Below are 19,671 nucleotides of genomic sequence, written 5' to 3'. Positions count from 1 at the left end.
ATTGTTGAGTCTTTTGTCCCGCTGGACCCTTAAATAGCACCTGCAAGGCTATTTAAATCCCTGAAACCAGAAATGTCTGAGCCAGAGCTTAGCCTCAGTGATTTATATACTGGTATTTTTTACAGTAGAGGAGAATCTTTCTCCTTTCACAGCTGCCACTTTAAAAGTCTATAAAAGCAGAGAAATCTTAAAGGCTATCAGTTTAGGCCAGGGCTGAGATTCTAAATATAGGTCTAACCTAAGAGCCTAACAGGGTCAACATTGAACCATAAACTGTCGATCTCATTTTCAGCAGTGATAAATCATGGGGGAAAAAAATTTTAGCACTAAAGATAATTGATTTTGATATTTAAAAAAAAAAGTCAAAAAGTCAAGTTTAAAGGCTCAGAATCTGAGACGAAAAGTCAAACCTATTACTTCATAAGGTCAAAACACAAAGTTCAAAGGCAAGAAGCCTTTTCTAAAGGCAAATATATGAATTAGAAATTAAAATCTTATGTATTAAAGGTCAAAATATTAGATAAAATTCACAATGAGTTAAAATTTTAAAATTTGAGTCTAAAAGGTTAAAAAATAGGATTAAAAGTCAAAGCAAGATAAAATTCAAAATAAGTTTGAAAAAAGGTAAAAAAAATGACTTTAAATTTAAGGATGTTGATCCTAAAGGTCAAAATTATTATTATTTTTTTATTTATTATTTGATGTGGACATCACAATTACATTGGACAAACCAGATGCATTTTGAAATAAAAAGTCAAAATCATAAGTTTACTTCTTAATTGTGAAATGCAAAATTGATAATATGAAATGAAAACACATATGAACATTTTTTGCCACATTCTTAAAATTTTATCTAATTATTTTACTCTTTACTTTTTTTTTTACATTTTTTTAACTTAACAAGTATAATTTAATTCATCAAGGTTAAGGTTACATTTCTATATGAGAGGAAATCCGCACACCTCATACCAGTGAGCCAGTTATGATAAAAATATGATATGATCTGGCTGGCCGGGAACCACCAGCCGGATTTGGCCCCCGGGCCTTGAGTTGGACATCCCTGGTTTAGGCTCACAAAACATTGTGAAAGCTTGGCAATAACTGGGTTCTTTGTAAGGATGGTATTGTAGGCTTAGTCTAAAGAACGTGGAGTGTAAAAATATTAACCAGCCTTTGTATTTTTCCATAGTGACCCAGTGTAACGGTCCAGAGAAATTCAAGTGTCGCAGTGGGGAGTGTATCGAGATGAGTAAAGTTTGCAACAAAGCCCGAGACTGTCCGGACTGGAGCGACGAACCCATCAAGGAATGCAGTGAGTGTACATCTTAAATAAATATTTTTGTCCAGTGCTTCCCAAAGTGTGGGCTTGCCACACACGGTTGGCTCCTGGCGTACTGCAGATGGGCTACAAGAGAGATTGTTTAAATGTAATCATTTTTCAGAATGATCTTTAAATGCTTGGTTAGGAGGGTGCAGAATGAAAATGCAGCATGAAACTTTTAACTTAACCCTAACTTTTATTTATGTGTTTTATTTGATTACCAGGTGTCACTTTTTACCTGGCGTTAAAGTAAGTTTTTAGTTTTTAGTGCTCTCACATAAATAACATGCTTTTTTTCCTCCAAAAGTTGGTGCAGTCTTCTTGGATTCTCTATTTGTTTTACTGCTTTTATGACACTTTGTCAAATCTGTTCTTGGAGGGTGCTATAAATAAACTTCTGACAATTATTTGCATGATCAACTCTGCAAAAAGGCATCGACTACACAGCTTGTGATTCATATAAAATACCCATCTGTGGAGGAGACCTCTGGAGACCAAATTTTGAGAATAACTCACTTGCTTCAAGCCTCAGGTTAACATTTATTGAACTGTGGGTTTTGAAACATTCATATTAGCTTCATCTTTCAGCCCCAGAGGTCTGCTTGTTTTAATTTGAAATCAATGATTATATTTTTAGTGAAAAAAACAAACTGTGTACCTTATAATCTCTGATTATTGCTGTACACTTCCCATTTGCCCAGTAAACATAACTATTTTTTTTGGCAAAAGCAAGACTCTTAGCAGCTTCCTGGAGTCTTGAAGTCACAATAAGATGGCCAGGTTCAGTGCCAGTGCTTTTCACATATCGGTTAATGGATTTCTTTTTATCATGGTAAGAAATATGGCTGTTTAAGTAAAGTCCACAGAAATGAGGCAATAACTGTCTGCAGTTACAGGAAAGCATGGATTTGTTCAAGACAAATAAATGATGCTGAAGATGACTGAAGTATTGCAGCAGCCTTTCCACTAGTATCAAAACACACAAGGATAAATCAGCATGTTTGAGTGTGGTACATTTGCATATTTGTACTTGAATCAGTGTAAATATGAAGGATCTTGTAAATGGGAAAAAAGTATCTTTCTGCAAATGTCACTTGTGTAACAGTCTTGGGGCACTTGCTCTGCTTTCAGCTCTAAATGTCAGTATCATGAAAAAGTCTGAACCAGAATCAAAGACTGAACCAGAAAGCTTCAATTCCCAGGATCGCTCTTCTGTCCTGAATGCAGGAAAGATGCTCCAGCATTTGGATTTCACAGGCCAGGTCACTTTGTAGAAGTCAGGGAAACAAATTTCTGTGAAAGTCCATGAGTGACCTTTGTCTCCATGCACATTGATTTACGCTGATAATACGTGTATTTGTAGTATAAATACCGTGCCATGCAGCTTGAATTCAGTACAGCGTGTGAGAACGAAAAGTGCATCTAAATAATTCTCTTTCATGGATCAAAGAACCCAACCAGGAGTGATGATTCTTTCCTCAAGCAGAATACTAAACGTGCAGGTCTGAGCTGTGCTACTTCACACAGAGAAAATATTGGCATGTTGTGTTTATACAGTCATTTAAATGGATCAAAGAATGCTGAAATCACGTCAATATTATGTTATTTTTCATGATTAAACTTTTCACAAAGGGCAAGCTTGGTAATCCTGTTTCATTTATTGGTTCAGTGACTGCATTGTTGACTTTCTTTCCTTTTTTATAAGAATATGAAGTTTTAAGCTTCATATTCTTCTTCATTTACATATGATCTAATTTGAAGTAACTGCAGAAATGACAAAAAATAAAGCTATTGAAGCAATTGAACCACATGCTTCTAGGGTTGGCGTAAATCTGCCAAATGTAAATATTCTGCTACACATGCAATTTTGAGACAACAATATTTTATTTAAATGCACAATATTTAATTTATACTGGCAGGGGATTTCAGTCAAAATGAATACAGAAGATAAGGGTAGTATGATTTTAAACCAAATATATTTTATAAGGTTGACTGTTAAAGTTAAAACTTTAATTTGGAGTCGTTTTAATGACAGAAAACTGTTCAATGGGATCTTAATGAGTTTCACACAGAAGCAGATATTACAGATGTGGAACCCCTGTTTGAAGTAGTAATGATGTTTTTAACCCGAATTTTTTATATTTACTCAGGATTGGAAACTAACTTAGTAGTTAAACAGCCTCTAGAGTTAAAATTTTCACCCTATCTGAGGAAAGAACTGACGAATAGCCGGTGCAACTGAAAGATTTTATAACTCGTCATATTTAATGCATGGAGTCCTAATTTCTGCCTGAGCTGTAGTATCTTCTGTCAGAGTGAAGATTTAAACTGCCCTTTTCAAGTTTTGTATACATGCCTTAAGGCCTGGGTAAATTTATCTGAGGAAATATAGGGATGTGTGGCTGTAACAAACATCACAAACCTGATCTATGGTGATAGCTTTTTGTAATTACTGAATAAATGGGTTAAGAAGTTCAAATCGTCAAAATAAGAGTCCTGTGAGAGTCTTTGGTCCCATTCTAAGTGACAGGCAGAAATTAAGACTTTAAATCAGCTTGAATTTACTGATGAATGGAGACAACTTGTTAGTCGTGCTCTCTGTGTATATCAAATTTCACACTTGCTAGTAATTCCAGTAACAAGGTGAAGTGAACATGACAAAGCCCTGTAGCTTAAAAACATATCATGAATGTCTTACGCCTCTCAGTCAGACCATAGCAGTTTAACTTAAAGATTAAATCATGCTCACCAAAATGGAAAGCCTAATTTCAGTGTGAAGTATTCGTGTTGATCTGTAAGTACGACATCCTCAGGAGCCTCTGCTCCAACCCCTACTGTGATCTTATATCATCTCTCTTTTGCTGCTCTCTGTCTCGACTTCTGATGCGTAGATGAAGCCAAAGATCTCAGATCTTAGAAAATGTTATAGCTTTGAACAGATTGAGTGCAATATGATTAAAATGCATGTACCATTCGTTTCTCTTGCTTGTATAACTGTCAGTTTCCTTCTCGTCTTTCAGATCTAAACGAGTGTCTACTGAACAACGGCGGCTGCTCTCACATTTGCAAAGACATGGTGATCGGCTTTGAGTGTGACTGCACACCTGGACTCCAGCTCATCGACCACAAGACCTGCGGTGGTGGGTTACCTTATTTACTCTAATATTAGAGTCATAGTTGATAGAAAATAGGCATCTGAAATCTTGAAGTTTGTCAAAGCACTGTATCACTTTTCAGGCTAGCACTTCTGTTTTGAAGCTTCTGTGAGGTCCTTTTGCTCTTTTTCTAGTTTTGCAACCTCTGTAGACAAAGTAGTACCACTTCTCTCTTTGCTGATATTGTTCTGTTCCTTTACTATATAAAGGGGTTTTCTGATGAAGAATATTTTGCACCATTAAAAAGTGTGTTTTTACATAGTGAAGTCAAGCTACAAATGTAGCCTAATTAAGCTGCTTAACTGGACTGCTGTCCTTGTTCCAGTGTACATGCATAGCAGAAGAACTGGGTTATTGACCGCCTTTGCTATGGTAGGTGTCAGTAGTTCCCTTTCAGCTTGTTATTACTATGGACCTTCATGCAATCGACCATTAACAAGTTAGCATCAGCCAACTGGTTGTACTTTGAATGGTGAAGACATGGACAAACTCACAGCTCTGCACATTTCATGCATACTGTGCACTTTACTTTGGCATGAATGCAATGCATGTTAACCCTCTAGCTCAGTGGTACCCACATGGATTTTACCCAAGAGCCAACTTGTCTTAGAAATACTTATGTAAGAGTGACAATCCAAAACTGGCGATATAAGGTAGATCAGGTAGATGACTTGGTGTATTACTGTGTGGTTAAATGGAATGAAATAGCCTGCATAAAAATGTCTGTATAGTGTCAGAAGAACAGCTTTGTCACTGAAAAGCTTATTTTATTTTATTTATGCTAGTTCACCTGGCCTAAAGACTTGTTTAAATATGAGAATGTTTGAGCTATAAGATGCTTTTAAAGAGCTAATGAATTATGATTGGCTATGTGGGTATTCAAATTTCAAATATTGACATTTACTGTAGATCTTTGGTTCTGTTGACTTAAAAGAGATGCTTTCAATTTTTTATCTCACTATTACCGCTTTTAGCTAAAGGGGGAGGGGCTCATGTTAGTCTTTGTGTCTAATCTTTTGACAGTATTTATTATCAATGATACATTGAAGATAAAATGACACCCAAGTTTGGACACATGTCTCAAGATAATAGACATTTGTCTGTTAGAACCAGACGTATCTTCATCAAACCTTGGCTGTGAAAACTCTTATTTAACAAAGCAGTGTATTTTGGCTGCATGCTTCAAAGTAGTGTCCAAAACTATAAACTGGTGTACTGCCTAATACATACTGAAACCATATATACTCATAAATACTCATAGGACATAATATAACAGTTGAGTTACAATCAAGTAAGGCTGGCTTTACACCCGGGGACTTTGCTAAAACTTTTAAAAGTCACAACGTTTTAATCATAGACTAAGATTTTGCAAAGACTGGGGGTCACGAACTACACAACTAGAATAAGATTCCTTTTGAGAAAAAAATGCAAACAACTTTGCAAGTTAATGCAACAATGGAAGAACTATCCCAGACACAGTCAGAATAGAATTACTCATGAAAATACGAGTTGTCTCACAACAGAAACAAACTGATCAGGCTTTTACCTTGAAAATATTTATGACCACCTCACACCTAATGACTGAGATCACCGGAGCGTGCTGCAACTTTAGCAAGACTCTCATGATTTTGCTCTGACTTTGAATTTTTGTCTGTGACTTTGAAGTCATTTGAAAAGTTATTAGGTGTAAGGCCAGCATTAGACAGCTGAAATAGATTGATCTAGTTTTAAAACACACTTGAAAGTTTTGCTAACAGATGTAACAACCACAGGGCGATCGTTTCTCAGATTACCTCAAGTAAAATGAAGAAAATGAATCACTACAATACAGAGAAAACAACTGATCTTAAGCTTCATATTTACCAAAAACTGACATTAACTTATTTCAAATCAATCATTGATGAACCAGGCTCATGTACCTTCAGGCTGTACTTCATGTAATTTAAATCAGGTCCACATAAATGTCAGGAAACCCACATATAAATGTCCCCAGTCCAGAAAACAGTATGGATCTCTGTTGAGTCTAAATATCCCCAGTTTAAGTGGAAATGAGTCTGTTTTTCTCATGTTTTCACCCACTCCTCATTGAGCAGACAGTTGTGTTTAGCAGCCCAGCTGCTCAGTCATGTCACGCTTACAGTGTTGTCAGAACAAACCCTCTATTGTGTAAGAATTCATTTTACAAAATAGGAATTTAAAAACATCAATTTCACACCATACCTTGTATGAATACTTTGAGGGACAAAAACATAATTATTTTGGCAGCAGTTTTTTGTAACTGAAAACAACTGAATGTAATATTTTATTTTTATTCCTTTTTTAATTTTTAGGCCAATAGGAGACATTAGTACTAATTCCTGTCACTTTCACTGAAAGTTTAAAACTCCATACATAAGCTTTAAGGAAGCAGTTCTTGAGATTCTTGAGTTGCCCTTTCATTGACCTGACTAATGAATCAGGACTTCATTTTTATAGACCTGATCAAAAAAAGACGCAAGAACATTTCTTTCTAAACAAATAAGTTGACAGATCTAAAAATACTGTCAATGCTGACTAAAAAGAGACCCCTGGCAGCTACATGATGCTCCATCAATCAAAGAACAGTGGGAAAGAGCAGCTATATCCAAAATTTCTTGTATTCTAGTTAAGTTTAGATGTCGTTCACCAACATGCTTTTGTTTCTTGGCAGTAATAAACCTGAGCTGTTTGAAAAGTAGATCAGACAAAAGTGTTGGCTTCAAAAAGTACAAATTTAATTATAACAGAGTCCCTGTCGGGTTATTTTTCTCTTTGAGCGCAGAAAACATCAACACAGAGGAGACTAAGAGACTCAAGATGTGTTGCTATTTTAGTTTCTTAGAAATCTGTAATCAAGCCGGCTGGGTCAGACGTACTGTAGGCCGCTGTTGTAGCTGGGTTTAATTCCCTTATGAGTGGAACATGTTCTTATTGTGCACTGTTGGCCTCTGAGGGGATCGCTGTGTAATGTGATTGGCTGATCTGACACAGTTTTGTTATTGAGCCAATCTTGGCCTCAAACACTGCTGTGTATGCTGAGAAATGTGTAATCCCATCTGGAATGAACCCCAGCGGTTGTACAGAGGCAAGTAATCTGCTCCCAAGAGTAAAATGCACACTAAACTCCTGAAAATGTTTATTTACTTGTTCTGAATTCTGACGAGAGCCGCTTGTTGCTGTAGAGTGTTTTGGCAAAATACCAGCAGAAATTTCAGAAACACCCATTAGTGTACAATCTTGTGCAACAAGCCTCATGGAGTGTTTGCAAAATGTGGGGAAAAAAAACCTTGTACAAATGTGTGATTGCATAAATTGAATCATTCAGAAAGTTGATGAATCAAACATGTCACTTACCAGCTGTGTTGTCTTTCTCATGCTTTTCCCCTTTTTTTGTTTTTTCTGCAGACATCAACGAGTGCCTAAACCCCGGCATCTGCAGTCAGATCTGCATCAACCTAAAGGGAGGATACAAATGTGAGTGCCACAATGGCTACCAGATGGATCCGACCACCGGAGTCTGCAAGGCTGTTGGTAAGTAAGCACCTGCCTGTAATACAACTGCAGCTCACAACCTTACCTTCAAATTCCACATGGACCTTCTGTGAATCTGCTCCTGAAGAACTCTGGAGTAAATCAGCCCATGTCTAGTCAACCTTTGCAGTTCACAGCACAGTCAGTGGTCTGTCCCAGGTGCATGCCAGAGGTTGAACTCCACTCTACTCTGCCCAAATGCAGAGTTGGTTTTCAATGGATGCCGCTGCCAAAATGTGTCAATCCACATTCATACATCAAGCTAGTGGAGAAAAGTTCAGTGTATTTTCTGGTCAGTGGATCTTTGTTTTGAGATAAGAAATCAAAAATTGAGAAAGAAACTATTTACCAGTTAGCATTTAACAAACAGGAATGCAAAACACAGGGAAAAAAGTTCCTTTCACATTGTTGGATATATTGAGAATCAAAAATGGTCTTGAAAATAAAACAGCGATCTGATTTTTTTTAGTTCCTTTTCTTATTTGAACATTACAATAAAATGAGAGTGAGGCAATGGTTAAGCTCATTTGGTTGAACAGGCGCACATAAATGGAGTCCAGAGCCCTTTATCTGCTGGTCATGAGATTTAATCTCAGCCTTGATGCCGTTAGTGAATGTCTTCCCCTGCTCTCTACCCATATTTCCTGTCTCTCTTCAGAAAATATTTCCCTTATTTGTTCTGTTTGAATAAAGGCAAAAACCCTTCAAATAGTCTAAAACAATAAAGACAATGAAAAGCAAGTTGTTTTTCATTTCTCATTTTCTCTTCTGATTCTCAATATAATATCAAACTGCCTGAAAGGGCCACTAACTTGTTTTCTTTCCTGTTTTCTAAATTGGTACTTGGAGAAACAGCTTATATCTTAATTTTGAATTTCTCATTTCAAAATAATACTCTGCTGGGTTTAAAATACACTGACTAGAAAAGGAGCACAGCTGATCTGTTATGTTTTCATCATCCAGTTCATGCAGAAACAGCTTTTTATTTGCTGTTTTTCTCAAATTTTCTCTGTTTTATCTCACCCTCTGTTTATTTGCTGCATCATGGCAATATGTAGCATCAGTCATACTCTCACTGCCATTAACATTGCAGTTTGTTGTACACTATAGCTATAAACAAAACAAATGAACTCTGTTACAGAGTGATGTGTTGGCTTCAACAACTAAAGACTGGTGTGACTCTAGCTGTTAAATGGTAGAGATTAAGCTTTATGTTCATCAAAGGCTATTTTGTCAAAACAAGAAGGTCTTTGATATTTTGTCCTCCAGTTTCAAAGCAGATAGACGATGCAACAGTTTCCAACAGACCTGAGTGTTTGACCTTCATTTTAGCTGCTGATGAAGTTGCTGTACTTTCAGAAGGGTGAAGTTACTGAACTGGCAACTTAATTTGCAGTGCTGCTTTGAAAAATGGCCAAATTAACAAAAATGTCCTTGAGACCATGAGCAGCCTCAGGATAGGGTTTTTTAAAGCATTAATTTGCTGCATTGCAATGTTCTGCAGGAAGAAGCTTCAAAGTTAGATAATTATTACAGCCATGGTCAGAAATTTGGTGAATTAAAGTCATGATTTTTCTAAGCTACACTAGCAAAACTAGCTTGAAGTTATGACAAAGGGAAATTACATTTTGATGTGGTGGAAAAATCTTGCCTTTGAATCTGAAACCCAACTGAGTTTGAGAAACACTGGCATGACACACATTACAGGAATAATTAACCTGACGGTGACATGATGGAGATGTGGCTGATTTTAGAAGCAATGCCAACAAGAATCAGCTCAGGGAAAACAGCTGTGAAGGTGAAGACATAAGATGTATAGCCTCAAGTTGTTCAGGGGAAGGTTGAATATCACAGAAGTTGAGGTATGGTGAAAGAATCTGAAAGGAACTTTACGGTACAATTTCTGGCTGAACGGTACACAGGGAGAAATCAGACACTCCAAGCATTGTAAAAAATAACAGTCAGGAGGAAACACAGGCTTTTAGTAGTTTCTGGCAAAACTTTTAATACAGGGTATTACTACTATTATTATTACAAATTATTATTATTATTATTATGTGCATTAACTGTAACTATACATTTTACTACAGTGGACTGGGGCAGCAATTACAACTAAATATGGCTTGATAAAACTGAATAGGACCAGGCATTTGTCACATGATCCATTGAAAGGATGCACATTTATGGGGTGCACAAGGCATAGCAATGAGGTTGTCTACCATTTAATCTGACTCCTTTTTGCATGTCATCCCCATATCTCCTTCTCATCCCTGTTTCCAACTTTATTAACTGAACTTCCCTATAGTAAAAGCATAAAAAGACAAATTAATCTTGAAAAAAGAAGCAAATTTATTGCTAAAACAAAACTGTTATCGAACTGTTAGGCTTGTTTTTTAAACTTGTAGACATAAATAGTAACAAAGATTCAGAGGGGATGATTTTGAGTTGTAATTGTTAGATGCAGATGTCATCCTGTTGTCTAGTGGTCACATGCTGTGTGCACTTTTCTGCTGTAAAAGACTTGCATTGTGTTGCTTGTTAACAAAGAACATCACAGTGCTTTTTATACTGCATCTGTGGACCCCCAAAAAAAAAAAAAAAAAAAAAAAAAAAAAAACACCAGCACCCCAATGTTGAAAGAAAAAACACTGTGAAAGGGCCCTTTTGAATGCCTACATAAAATATGAATCCTACCTTTGGACAAAATGTGTCAAAATGCCCAAAGTAGCCGATATTAAAGAATAGAAAATTCTGATTACAGACATATCGGCCCTGTATTCTGGGTATGTGTGAAACACATGGACCGAAAAACATCTTGTACAGCTGAGACCAGAACTTGTTTGTTCTGTTTCTAGGTAAGGAGCCCTGCCTGATCTTCACTAACCGCCGTGACATCCGTCGTCTGGGCCTGGAGAGGAAGGAGTACACTCAGATCGTGGAGCAGCAGAGGAACACTGTCGCTCTAGATGCGGACTTTGACCAGCAGATGATCTTCTGGGCTGACCTGGGTCAGAAGGCCATTTACAGGTGAGCTTCCTGCACCAAGCAGCCACACATACTGCAAAATCTACTTTATAAGATGAGCTACCTATTTTTATCTAAAATTGGGCTGCATCCTGGACGAGTGCAACCAATTATTAGTCTGAAATGAAGAGACATCCTCTGTCATTAGCGTCACTTTTTAACATCTTTTTCCCTCATTAGGTCATAAACCTGTATTTGAAGAGGATAGTAGTAAAGAGCAGAGTCATTAAACTTTGGGAAGTAGCAGCCAGTGCAAAAATGTGGCAGCTGTGGACACAGGCCCTAAAACCCAATCAATGCCGGACTTTTAGATGTTTTGAGACATGATTTTTGTCCATATTTTTCCCTCCATTGTTTTAACAAATGTGAACATTCAGTGAACTGATGTTTGACTTTGAGTATTCTTGGAAGAATATTTGATAGTGAAACCGTGGTTTCTGTGGTTAGATTTTCTTCATCCTGTGTTTCCTGGCAGCACCGTGTTGGATAAGCGAGGGGATGTCAGCACACACAACAAAGTGATCGATAATGTCCAGACACCTGTGGGAGTTGCTGTAGACTGGATCTATAAGAGCTTGTACTGGTCTGATCTGGGTACCAAAACCATTTCTGTCGCCAACTTCAATGGAACCAAGCAGAAAGTCCTGTTCAACAGAGACCTCAAAGAACCAGCTTCCATCGCTGTGGATCCACTGTCTGGGTAGGTGGAAAGACACGGCTTCATCCCAGTCAAAAGCATCTTCACCTCTCAGCAAACATTAAGTAATCTGTTTTATGCTCTTGCAGGTTTCTTTACTGGTCTGACTGGGGCGAGCCAGCAAAGATTGAGAAATCTGGTATGAACGGAGTGAACAGGCAGGTTCTGGTGGCTTCAGACATCCAGTGGCCAAATGGGATCACCCTGGGTAAGAAAACACACAAACACATAATTGAAGAACTTATTGCTTGTTGTCTGTATAGCCCCATGATCACTGCTTGTTTCACTTTATTGCTGAAATCTGCTCCAGTCCTCCTCTGCTTTTCTGTATTTGTTCTTTGGTATAATTTTAACCTTTAAATGTAAAGTAAGTCGAAAAGTGTAAGATAATTAGGTCATTTTTTGCCAAAGTCCTCCTTTCTGATAAAACTAAGGAAAGTACTGATTTCTTGAGGGTGTATCTTGCCAGATTTTCCTGTTGTTTGAGGAATGTTAAGAGTGATTTTATCTGCTTGTAAGAACATTGTAGCCAAACTGATTAAAATTGCAAATATGTTTAATACTTGCAACTTGTGAATTGTCACACGGGACAAACTAAAGCTCGCTGGGAAGCTACCTGAAAGGAGAAGGAAGTACAGCAAGCACCAACTGAATAATCAGTTACAACGTTGCCGCTCATTATTTGTCCAAATAATCCTCAAGTGTGTGGTGTCAGTACAATTATTTTACAGCTCTTGATGATACAGAGCCCCAAATTGTAAATATTCAACATGTTAGTCTCAAGCCAAATGAAATACTAAAAAAAGAAGACCAGCTTGTACAAGGATGGCAACAACATGACTCCCTTGATAATGTCTCATACAAGATGTACTACAATTGCCACGGTGTAATTGCTGGTACAAAGATCAGGTGTTTGGTCTCGTGGTCTGGGCATTTGAAGGATTATTGTTATGGCCTCTTAAACCAAACAACCGAAGCACAAACAAAAAGAGACCAGAAACAAATAAAGGAGACCACACAGTGTTTTAGGTTGAAACGTAAAATCCAAACTTCATTGAAGAAAGTGTTAATTCAAACTCAAAGAACAAAAGGGCCAGCCAAACTGAACAAATGGTGGGAAGCTTGGGAAAGCCAACCCAGCATTGGGCCATAGGATCCCCTCATCCTCTCCTAATACAAAATAAACTAAGGAAAAACAAGAACTTTAATAACTGGCTGCCATCAGACTACAGACCAAACCAAAATAACAAAACCCAGCAATATGGACATGCATGGGGCTTTGCTCTTTGGGAATGATCCAGCACTTGGTACTTGGTAAATAGTTGTTGTGAAGTCTAATGAATGGCGATTAGTGATCCCACATTTTCCTTGATTCATTGTTGCTGTCTAATAACAAAAAAAAAAAACCAAAAAAAAAAACCCTCCACAAACAACGTATATTTTAGGTACTCTGCTTTAAACTCTACATGGCAGCACTTGCGTCCAATTGGACCTGAAGCACTTGATGGCACTTACTGATGTTGTTTCTTCTTGTCTAGATCATTGCTTGTGTTGTTCTTGCTCTCAAATGTACGTCGCTTTGGAGAAAAGCGTCTGCTAAATGACATTGTAACATTGTAACATGGGGGAAATGGGGAAGTAAGAAAAGTGGCTTGAATTTATAACCAGAAAGAGCAAATCAAACTCTCACCAAACTAACTCATCCAAATGTGTGCACTAGGACTGCACTGTTCTGTCTGTGATCCCCTAACCTTGCACAGTTGATGGATTGGCTCAATTCCAGGTCTGTCATCAAACAGATGGAAGTTGTACTGGACGCCGGTAGCGAAGGCTGCTGGTGTTGTAAGGCAGAACTAGAGTGAGGTGCCCTGCCTGGGCTAACACTCACCCCCGTCGGACTAGGCTGATGCTCTACCTCCCCCTTCTACCTACCTTAGCATAACTTACAACCCCAACAAGACTACTGTTCGTATCACCAACATTACACATGAAACTGCAAAAAGGTACACACGAGAAAATGAGGAGAGAGAGAGCTGTCAGCTGTTAAATGATCTTTAGTTAGAGAAATCACACATGGTTGTACAAATTCCCACATTTAAGAAACGCTGAGCCATAGTATAGCGACAGTTTTATCAGAACTGGGCCAAGTGTAATTTATTTATTTAAAGAAGAGCAAAGAACCAATGCTCTTCATGGTGCAAAATATGTTTTTTGCTCTTCTCCCAACCTGTTTTGGCTTGAGTCTGGATAGTAAAGGGTGGGGTTTAATTTTACTGTAATGGCTGCTGCTGGAGTCATTAGTTCAGATGTAGGGACAGCGGCAGTTTAATTAGAACTGGGCAACAATTTTTAATTGAAACAAGAGCAAAGAACCACAATGAAGGATTTTCATAGCGGAAAAACGTTTTTTTTTTTGTTTTTTTTGTTTTTTTTCTGTTTGTCACTCTTGTCCCAGCCGACCTCCATTACTTTTAACCACCAACAGGCTACACAGTTTGTGAACTACAACAGAGACAGCCTGTGGAGCAAAAATTACTACCGAAGCTACACAGGCCAACTTAAATTTTTTTCTTGTAGTTCTGATTGGCTTGTAATCAAAGTGACAGGAAGAACCTTAGTCCAGTCACTTTCCAAGCAATTTTTGCAAAGACCTGACCCCAAATGCGTTGTGTGGAAGGTTTACCAGATAAATGTGAAATATATGTGGCGCATCAGGTTAGTGATCGCCCACATTTTCAAGGGATCGAGGGAGGAAGCACAACGAATACAGCCATGGCAAAGATAGTAAAGCATAAATTTAGATGGACATCAGAAATGGAGGAGCAGCTTGTTGATTTAGGGCAACAGAACAAGTGTTTATCCAGCATGCCCTGTAAAACAAACTAGAATCCAACTTAAAAGAAGAGGAGCTTGACTGAAAATGCTACCACAATTGATGCAGCACGTAGCTTTGTAGTTTTGAGAGTGTAGCCTGTGGTTGTTGGTGAATGTATCTGTTAGTGTGTGGTATGCTGTGTTGGTCATCTCATTACAGAACACACACTGTGAGAACAAAATGGTTGAATCTTTCATTAGATGTCGTCATGTCTGGGAGCTTTCACATGCAAAAAAAAAAAAATCTGTTCACATTTTCAATTTTTCGGTGTGTAGCCAGCCTCTGTGTGTATGTACAGTTGTTCTGCACACACAAAAGACTGGTCTACCCTTGTCATCATGTGTGGGGTCTCTCACAACATCTGTTGAGATTTTAAAATTCTGTTATGTGGGCCAGGCTTAAGAGTAAACAGACATTTCAGCCAACAACACACAGTACAAGGTTTTGTTGTCCTTCCTCTAAATCCCCTTCTTCTGAAGAGGACATTACTGTTATTACATAAAATCATACATGGATTTCAGCGCCCACTCTTTAAAAAAATAACCAGAATATAAATGTGGCAAGGCTCACTTTAGTCTCTGTAAATGAGCTGGCTCCATTAACTGTGTTTAGTTCTCTGTGGGTGGTCAGAAAGGATCAGACAAATGGAGGTAATCACTGAAGCATATTTTGGAAGCAGGTCCCGTAAGAAGAGGCACTCAGCAGTGCTTTGCAATTCCTAAACTTGCCAAGTGCCTGAGGGAGAGATGTTCAACATTCATGTGTCTGGAAATGTCTGCACTGATTAAATGGTAAATACATTGCTTTGTTATATGAATTAAACACTGGCATCAAACCAGGGAGTACATCTAACATGAAAGGTATCCTGAAACGTAGCAACTGAGAAACTGGATCTGTTGTTAATTAGATTTTAAGGACTGGGTGCTTCCCTGCACCACAAATCGAAATGTTTTACACTTGTAAGAGGTAAGATTTTGTTAAAAGTAGTCAGAGTAGGGGAGCATGGTTCAAATCATGTCACAGATTTTGATTTACAGATAGGAAAGTTGAACATTTATTTTATTAATATTGATACCCAATTTGATTCTTGATTATCAGCATTGTAGATATGGCTATATCCAAATTAACAATAGAATAATCAGTAAATAAACTTCTTGAAATGTGGCTGTTAAGACTTATTATCATGAACAGTTGCCCCCTGGTCATGCTGAAGGGGAAGGGAGGAAGTTGTTTTGAAGTTATTGCAAGAAAAACAGATAAAAACTCAAAAACTCATAAAAACTGCTGGTATGTCTGACAGGACATCTTTGGCTATGTTCACACTGCAGTTAATGGTGACATGAATCTGATTATTTTGCTCACATGTGACTCGTGTCTGATTTTTTTTTTTTTGACAGTGTGAACAGCGCAAGTCACATTGAATTTGACCATTTCTAATCAGATTCAGGCCACTTTTGTATGTGGATACATATCTGATCATTTGGAATTTGACTGCAGTGTGAACAGGCAAACAAAAAAATCAGATCCAAGAAAAGTTTAGAATTGAGCATTAAGGCCTCCAGTGTGAACAGGCCTTAATGCTCCTTTAGACTCCTCTCGAGCTGTGAAAGCAGGCCAAATTAGGCTGGCCTTGGGCAGAGAATCTTACCTCTTTCACTTGTGCTGTTCACAGACCATATACAGGTACATCTCAAAAAATTAGAAAATCATGAAAAAGTTCAACATTTTTTGTCACTCATTTCAGAGAGTGAAACCTATGAATTATATAGACACATTACACATAGAGTGAAATATTTCAAGCCTTTATTTCTTGAAATGTTGATGATTATGGCTCACAGATAATGAAAACTCAAAATTCAGTGTCTCAGAAAATTAGAATATTACATAAGGTCAACAAAAAAAAAGATATTTTAAACAGAAATGTCAGGCTTCTGACACAAAACATCATGATGTTTTGCAAGTTATGTAACTGCGATTTAACTATTTCACATACGCATATACAAAAATGGTGCAGCCCCAAGGTTTAACACTTTAAACTTTATAGTTTTTGGATGTTTTTATGCAGCATGTCTGTTAATGCATGTTCATTTTCCCTCCTTAAGAATTCTTCCACTTTTGCAGTATATTAAAACCTCAGTCGATATCCACCCACACTATTGTGATTTGAATCAATATTATCAAACTCCTGACCACACCATACAATGCCTTTTCTCCTCTTGCTTTGCTTTCACCCTCCACACTGTGAAGAGCCATTGATTCATCCTTGTTAATGAAATGTTGTATTGATTTTATTTTTCTTTCTCCCTTTCCTCTCGTCATATCTCTGCCCGCCACGCTTTATCTTCCCTCTGTTCTATTTGTCTTTATTCTTTCCCCGTCTGTTCTTTCTTCTCATTTCCTCCGTCAACCCACTTTTATTCTCCTCTTTTATCATCCTCTTCTCATCTTGTGTGCTTCTATTTTCTCCCTTTCGTTTTTCTCTGCCATGTCTCCACTCTCTCTCTCTGTTTATTATCCATCCTTCTGTTTATTTCCACTATAACTCTGTTTTTTTTCTTATACTAACCCTTTCTTCTCCTGTTTCTTCACATCTTCCTCACAGATCTGATCAAAGGCCGGTTGTACTGGGTTGACTCCAAACTGCACATGCTCTGTAGCGTTGACCTGAATGGTGACAACAGAAAGAAAGTCCTCCAGTCCTCGGATTATCTGGCCCATCCCTTCGCTCTTACTGTTTTTGAGGTATTGCAGGTCTTATATTTACGCTTGTCATCGTTTTGAACAAAACCACTGTTAAGGTGATATCAAATGTCTTATTTGAATAATCGAAAAATCAGTATTTTTTTTAATTAGTTGATGAATCAGATACTTTATTAAAGTGTCTGGGAACAGCTTGAAATATGAACAATTCAAGTGTGATATCAAAATTAAATACCAAAAATGTTAGTGAAGTTAAACATCCAAAACAATGATAATGATGTTGAGAAACAGATTATTTTGGTGCTTTAGACCTTTTCTAAGGACTGTGTGGGTGTGCCAGCTCACAGTTTGATGGATAGATGTTCATGGTACTCTGAGTTGCATCATTACCATAATAATTCAAATGTGTGACTAGTATCATTTAAATCGACTTGAAACATTTTGTCCGTTGACATCCTCCCTCTATCCTCCCTATGGTCTCTTTATATTTTCAGCCCATCACATGGCAGCAGTTCAACACATTTAGGCATGTAGATGTGGTCAAAATGACTTGCTGAAGTTCAAACCGAGCATCAGAATAGAGAAGAATGAGGATTTAGTAAGTGACTTTGAGCGTGGCATGGTTGTTGGTGCCAGACGGGCTGGTCTGAGTATTTCAGAAACTGCTGATATATTAGCATTTAAATGCATTTTGCTGATATCAGAGGAGAATAAGCAGACTGGTTTGAGATGATAGAAAGGCAACAGTAACTGAAATAACCACTCGTTACAACTGAGCAGAATACCATCTCTGAATGCACAACACATTGAACCTTGATGCAGATAGGCTACAGCAGCAGAAGACCACACAAGATGCTACTCCTGTCAGCTTAAAACAGGAAACTGAGGCTACAATTTGTACAGACTCACCAAAATTGGACAATAGTCTGATGAGTCTCAATTTCAGTTGTGACATTGAGATGGTAGGGTCAGGCTTTGGCATAAACAACATGAAAGCACAGATCCATCCTGGCTTGTGTCAACAGTTCAGGCTAGTGGTGGTGGAGTAATGGTGTGGGGGATATTTTCTTGGCACACTTTGAGCCCATTAGTACCAATAGAGCATGCCACAGCCTACCTGAGTATTGTTGCTGACCATGTCCATCCCTTTATGACCACAGTGTTCTTCTGATGGCTACTCCCAGCGGGATAATGCACCATGTCACAAAGCTCAGACCATCTCATACTGGTTTCTTGAACATGACAATGACTTCACTGTACTCCAGTGACCTCCACAGTCGCCAGATCTCAATTTAAAAGAGCACCTTTGAGATGTGGTGGAATGGGAGATTCGCATCATAGATGTGCAGCTGTCAAATCTGCAGCAACTGTGTGATGCTTTCATGTCAATTTGGACCAAAATCTCAGAGGAATGTTACCAACACCTTGTTGAAACTATGCCACAAAGAATTAAGGCAGTTCTGAAGGCAAAAGGGGGGGGGGGGGGCAACCTGGTACTAGCAAAATGTACCTAATAAAGTGGCCAGTGAGTGTATAACATACATACTGATATGTATGGTTTATTTATTGGCTGGAAATATCCACTGAAATCTTCAGATTAAAATGGTTTTTAGGGGATTGAATACAGTATATGTGGGAGCGCAGTCCACTGTTATTTGAAATCCACTGCGGTTTAAAAAGAGAGGTGGATGTCCCGAGTGCAGCCACACACAAGCATGTGGGGCACAGAGCAGAGGGAGAGAGAGATTAGATAAAGATATGAACAGATGGAAAGCATGGCAGTACATTGTTAGCTTGCAGAATAAAGTCAAACTAAAATCAGAGGGGTGGACTCGGCAAGCAGGGTACTTTTGTTGCACTTTATCGGCATGTTTGTTTTATGATAGGTAAAAAAGATATTTTGTTATAAATGTTTGAAAAAAGCCTGCCCAATTTATACCCAAGTTTAGAAGTTTTTCAAAAATTTAACCGATAATATATCCTAAACTAATAGAAGTTCAGTCCAAATATTTCAAGATGATTAAAAGTACAGACATTTGATCTTAAAAATTAAGGATTTACAGATACATCAGTTTAACAGGTGCCAGCCAAAACTATCCCTTGTGACAAACGTCAGCAAATAATGTGGAAGGAAAGAGGTCAGTAGCAGATGTTTATTTGCTTTGTCTTAATGATTTAATGCTGACATGTAACACACCTGACTGCATATTTAGACAAAAGATTTTTCATTGGGCAGAAAATGGGACCTGTTGAACAAACTCAGATCTGTTTTTCATGGTAAAAATGGGAGAAAATGACATTGGTTGGGAGTCTAACTTGGATTAGATCATAATGGATACTAAGAAAATAA

The 19,671-nt window shown here is 37.9% G+C and overlaps 1 protein-coding gene across 2 annotated transcripts in view; it reads left to right on the top strand.

Moving 5' to 3' along the window:
- Nucleotides 1–19,671, top strand: part of vldlr (very low density lipoprotein receptor) — a 98,359-nt gene that overhangs the window by 51,422 nt on the left and 27,266 nt on the right. For both annotated transcript variants that reach the window (XM_041810892.1, XM_041810893.1), the window contains exons 8-14: nucleotides 1,190–1,312; nucleotides 4,342–4,461; nucleotides 7,900–8,025; nucleotides 10,881–11,052; nucleotides 11,525–11,749; nucleotides 11,836–11,954; nucleotides 17,224–17,363. In XM_041810892.1, coding sequence (XP_041666826.1) covers nucleotides 1,190–1,312; nucleotides 4,342–4,461; nucleotides 7,900–8,025; nucleotides 10,881–11,052; nucleotides 11,525–11,749; nucleotides 11,836–11,954; nucleotides 17,224–17,363 — 1,025 coding nt within the window. The remainder of the gene's footprint in view (nucleotides 1–1,189; nucleotides 1,313–4,341; nucleotides 4,462–7,899; nucleotides 8,026–10,880; nucleotides 11,053–11,524; nucleotides 11,750–11,835; nucleotides 11,955–17,223; nucleotides 17,364–19,671) is intronic.

This window comes from Cheilinus undulatus, linkage group 17, assembly GCF_018320785.1.
Source record: "Cheilinus undulatus linkage group 17, ASM1832078v1, whole genome shotgun sequence".
Taxonomy (NCBI): Eukaryota; Metazoa; Chordata; class Actinopteri; order Labriformes; family Labridae; genus Cheilinus; species Cheilinus undulatus.
The sequence above is the reverse complement of the archived record's forward strand: the minus strand, read 5'-3'. Positions and strand labels throughout refer to the sequence as shown.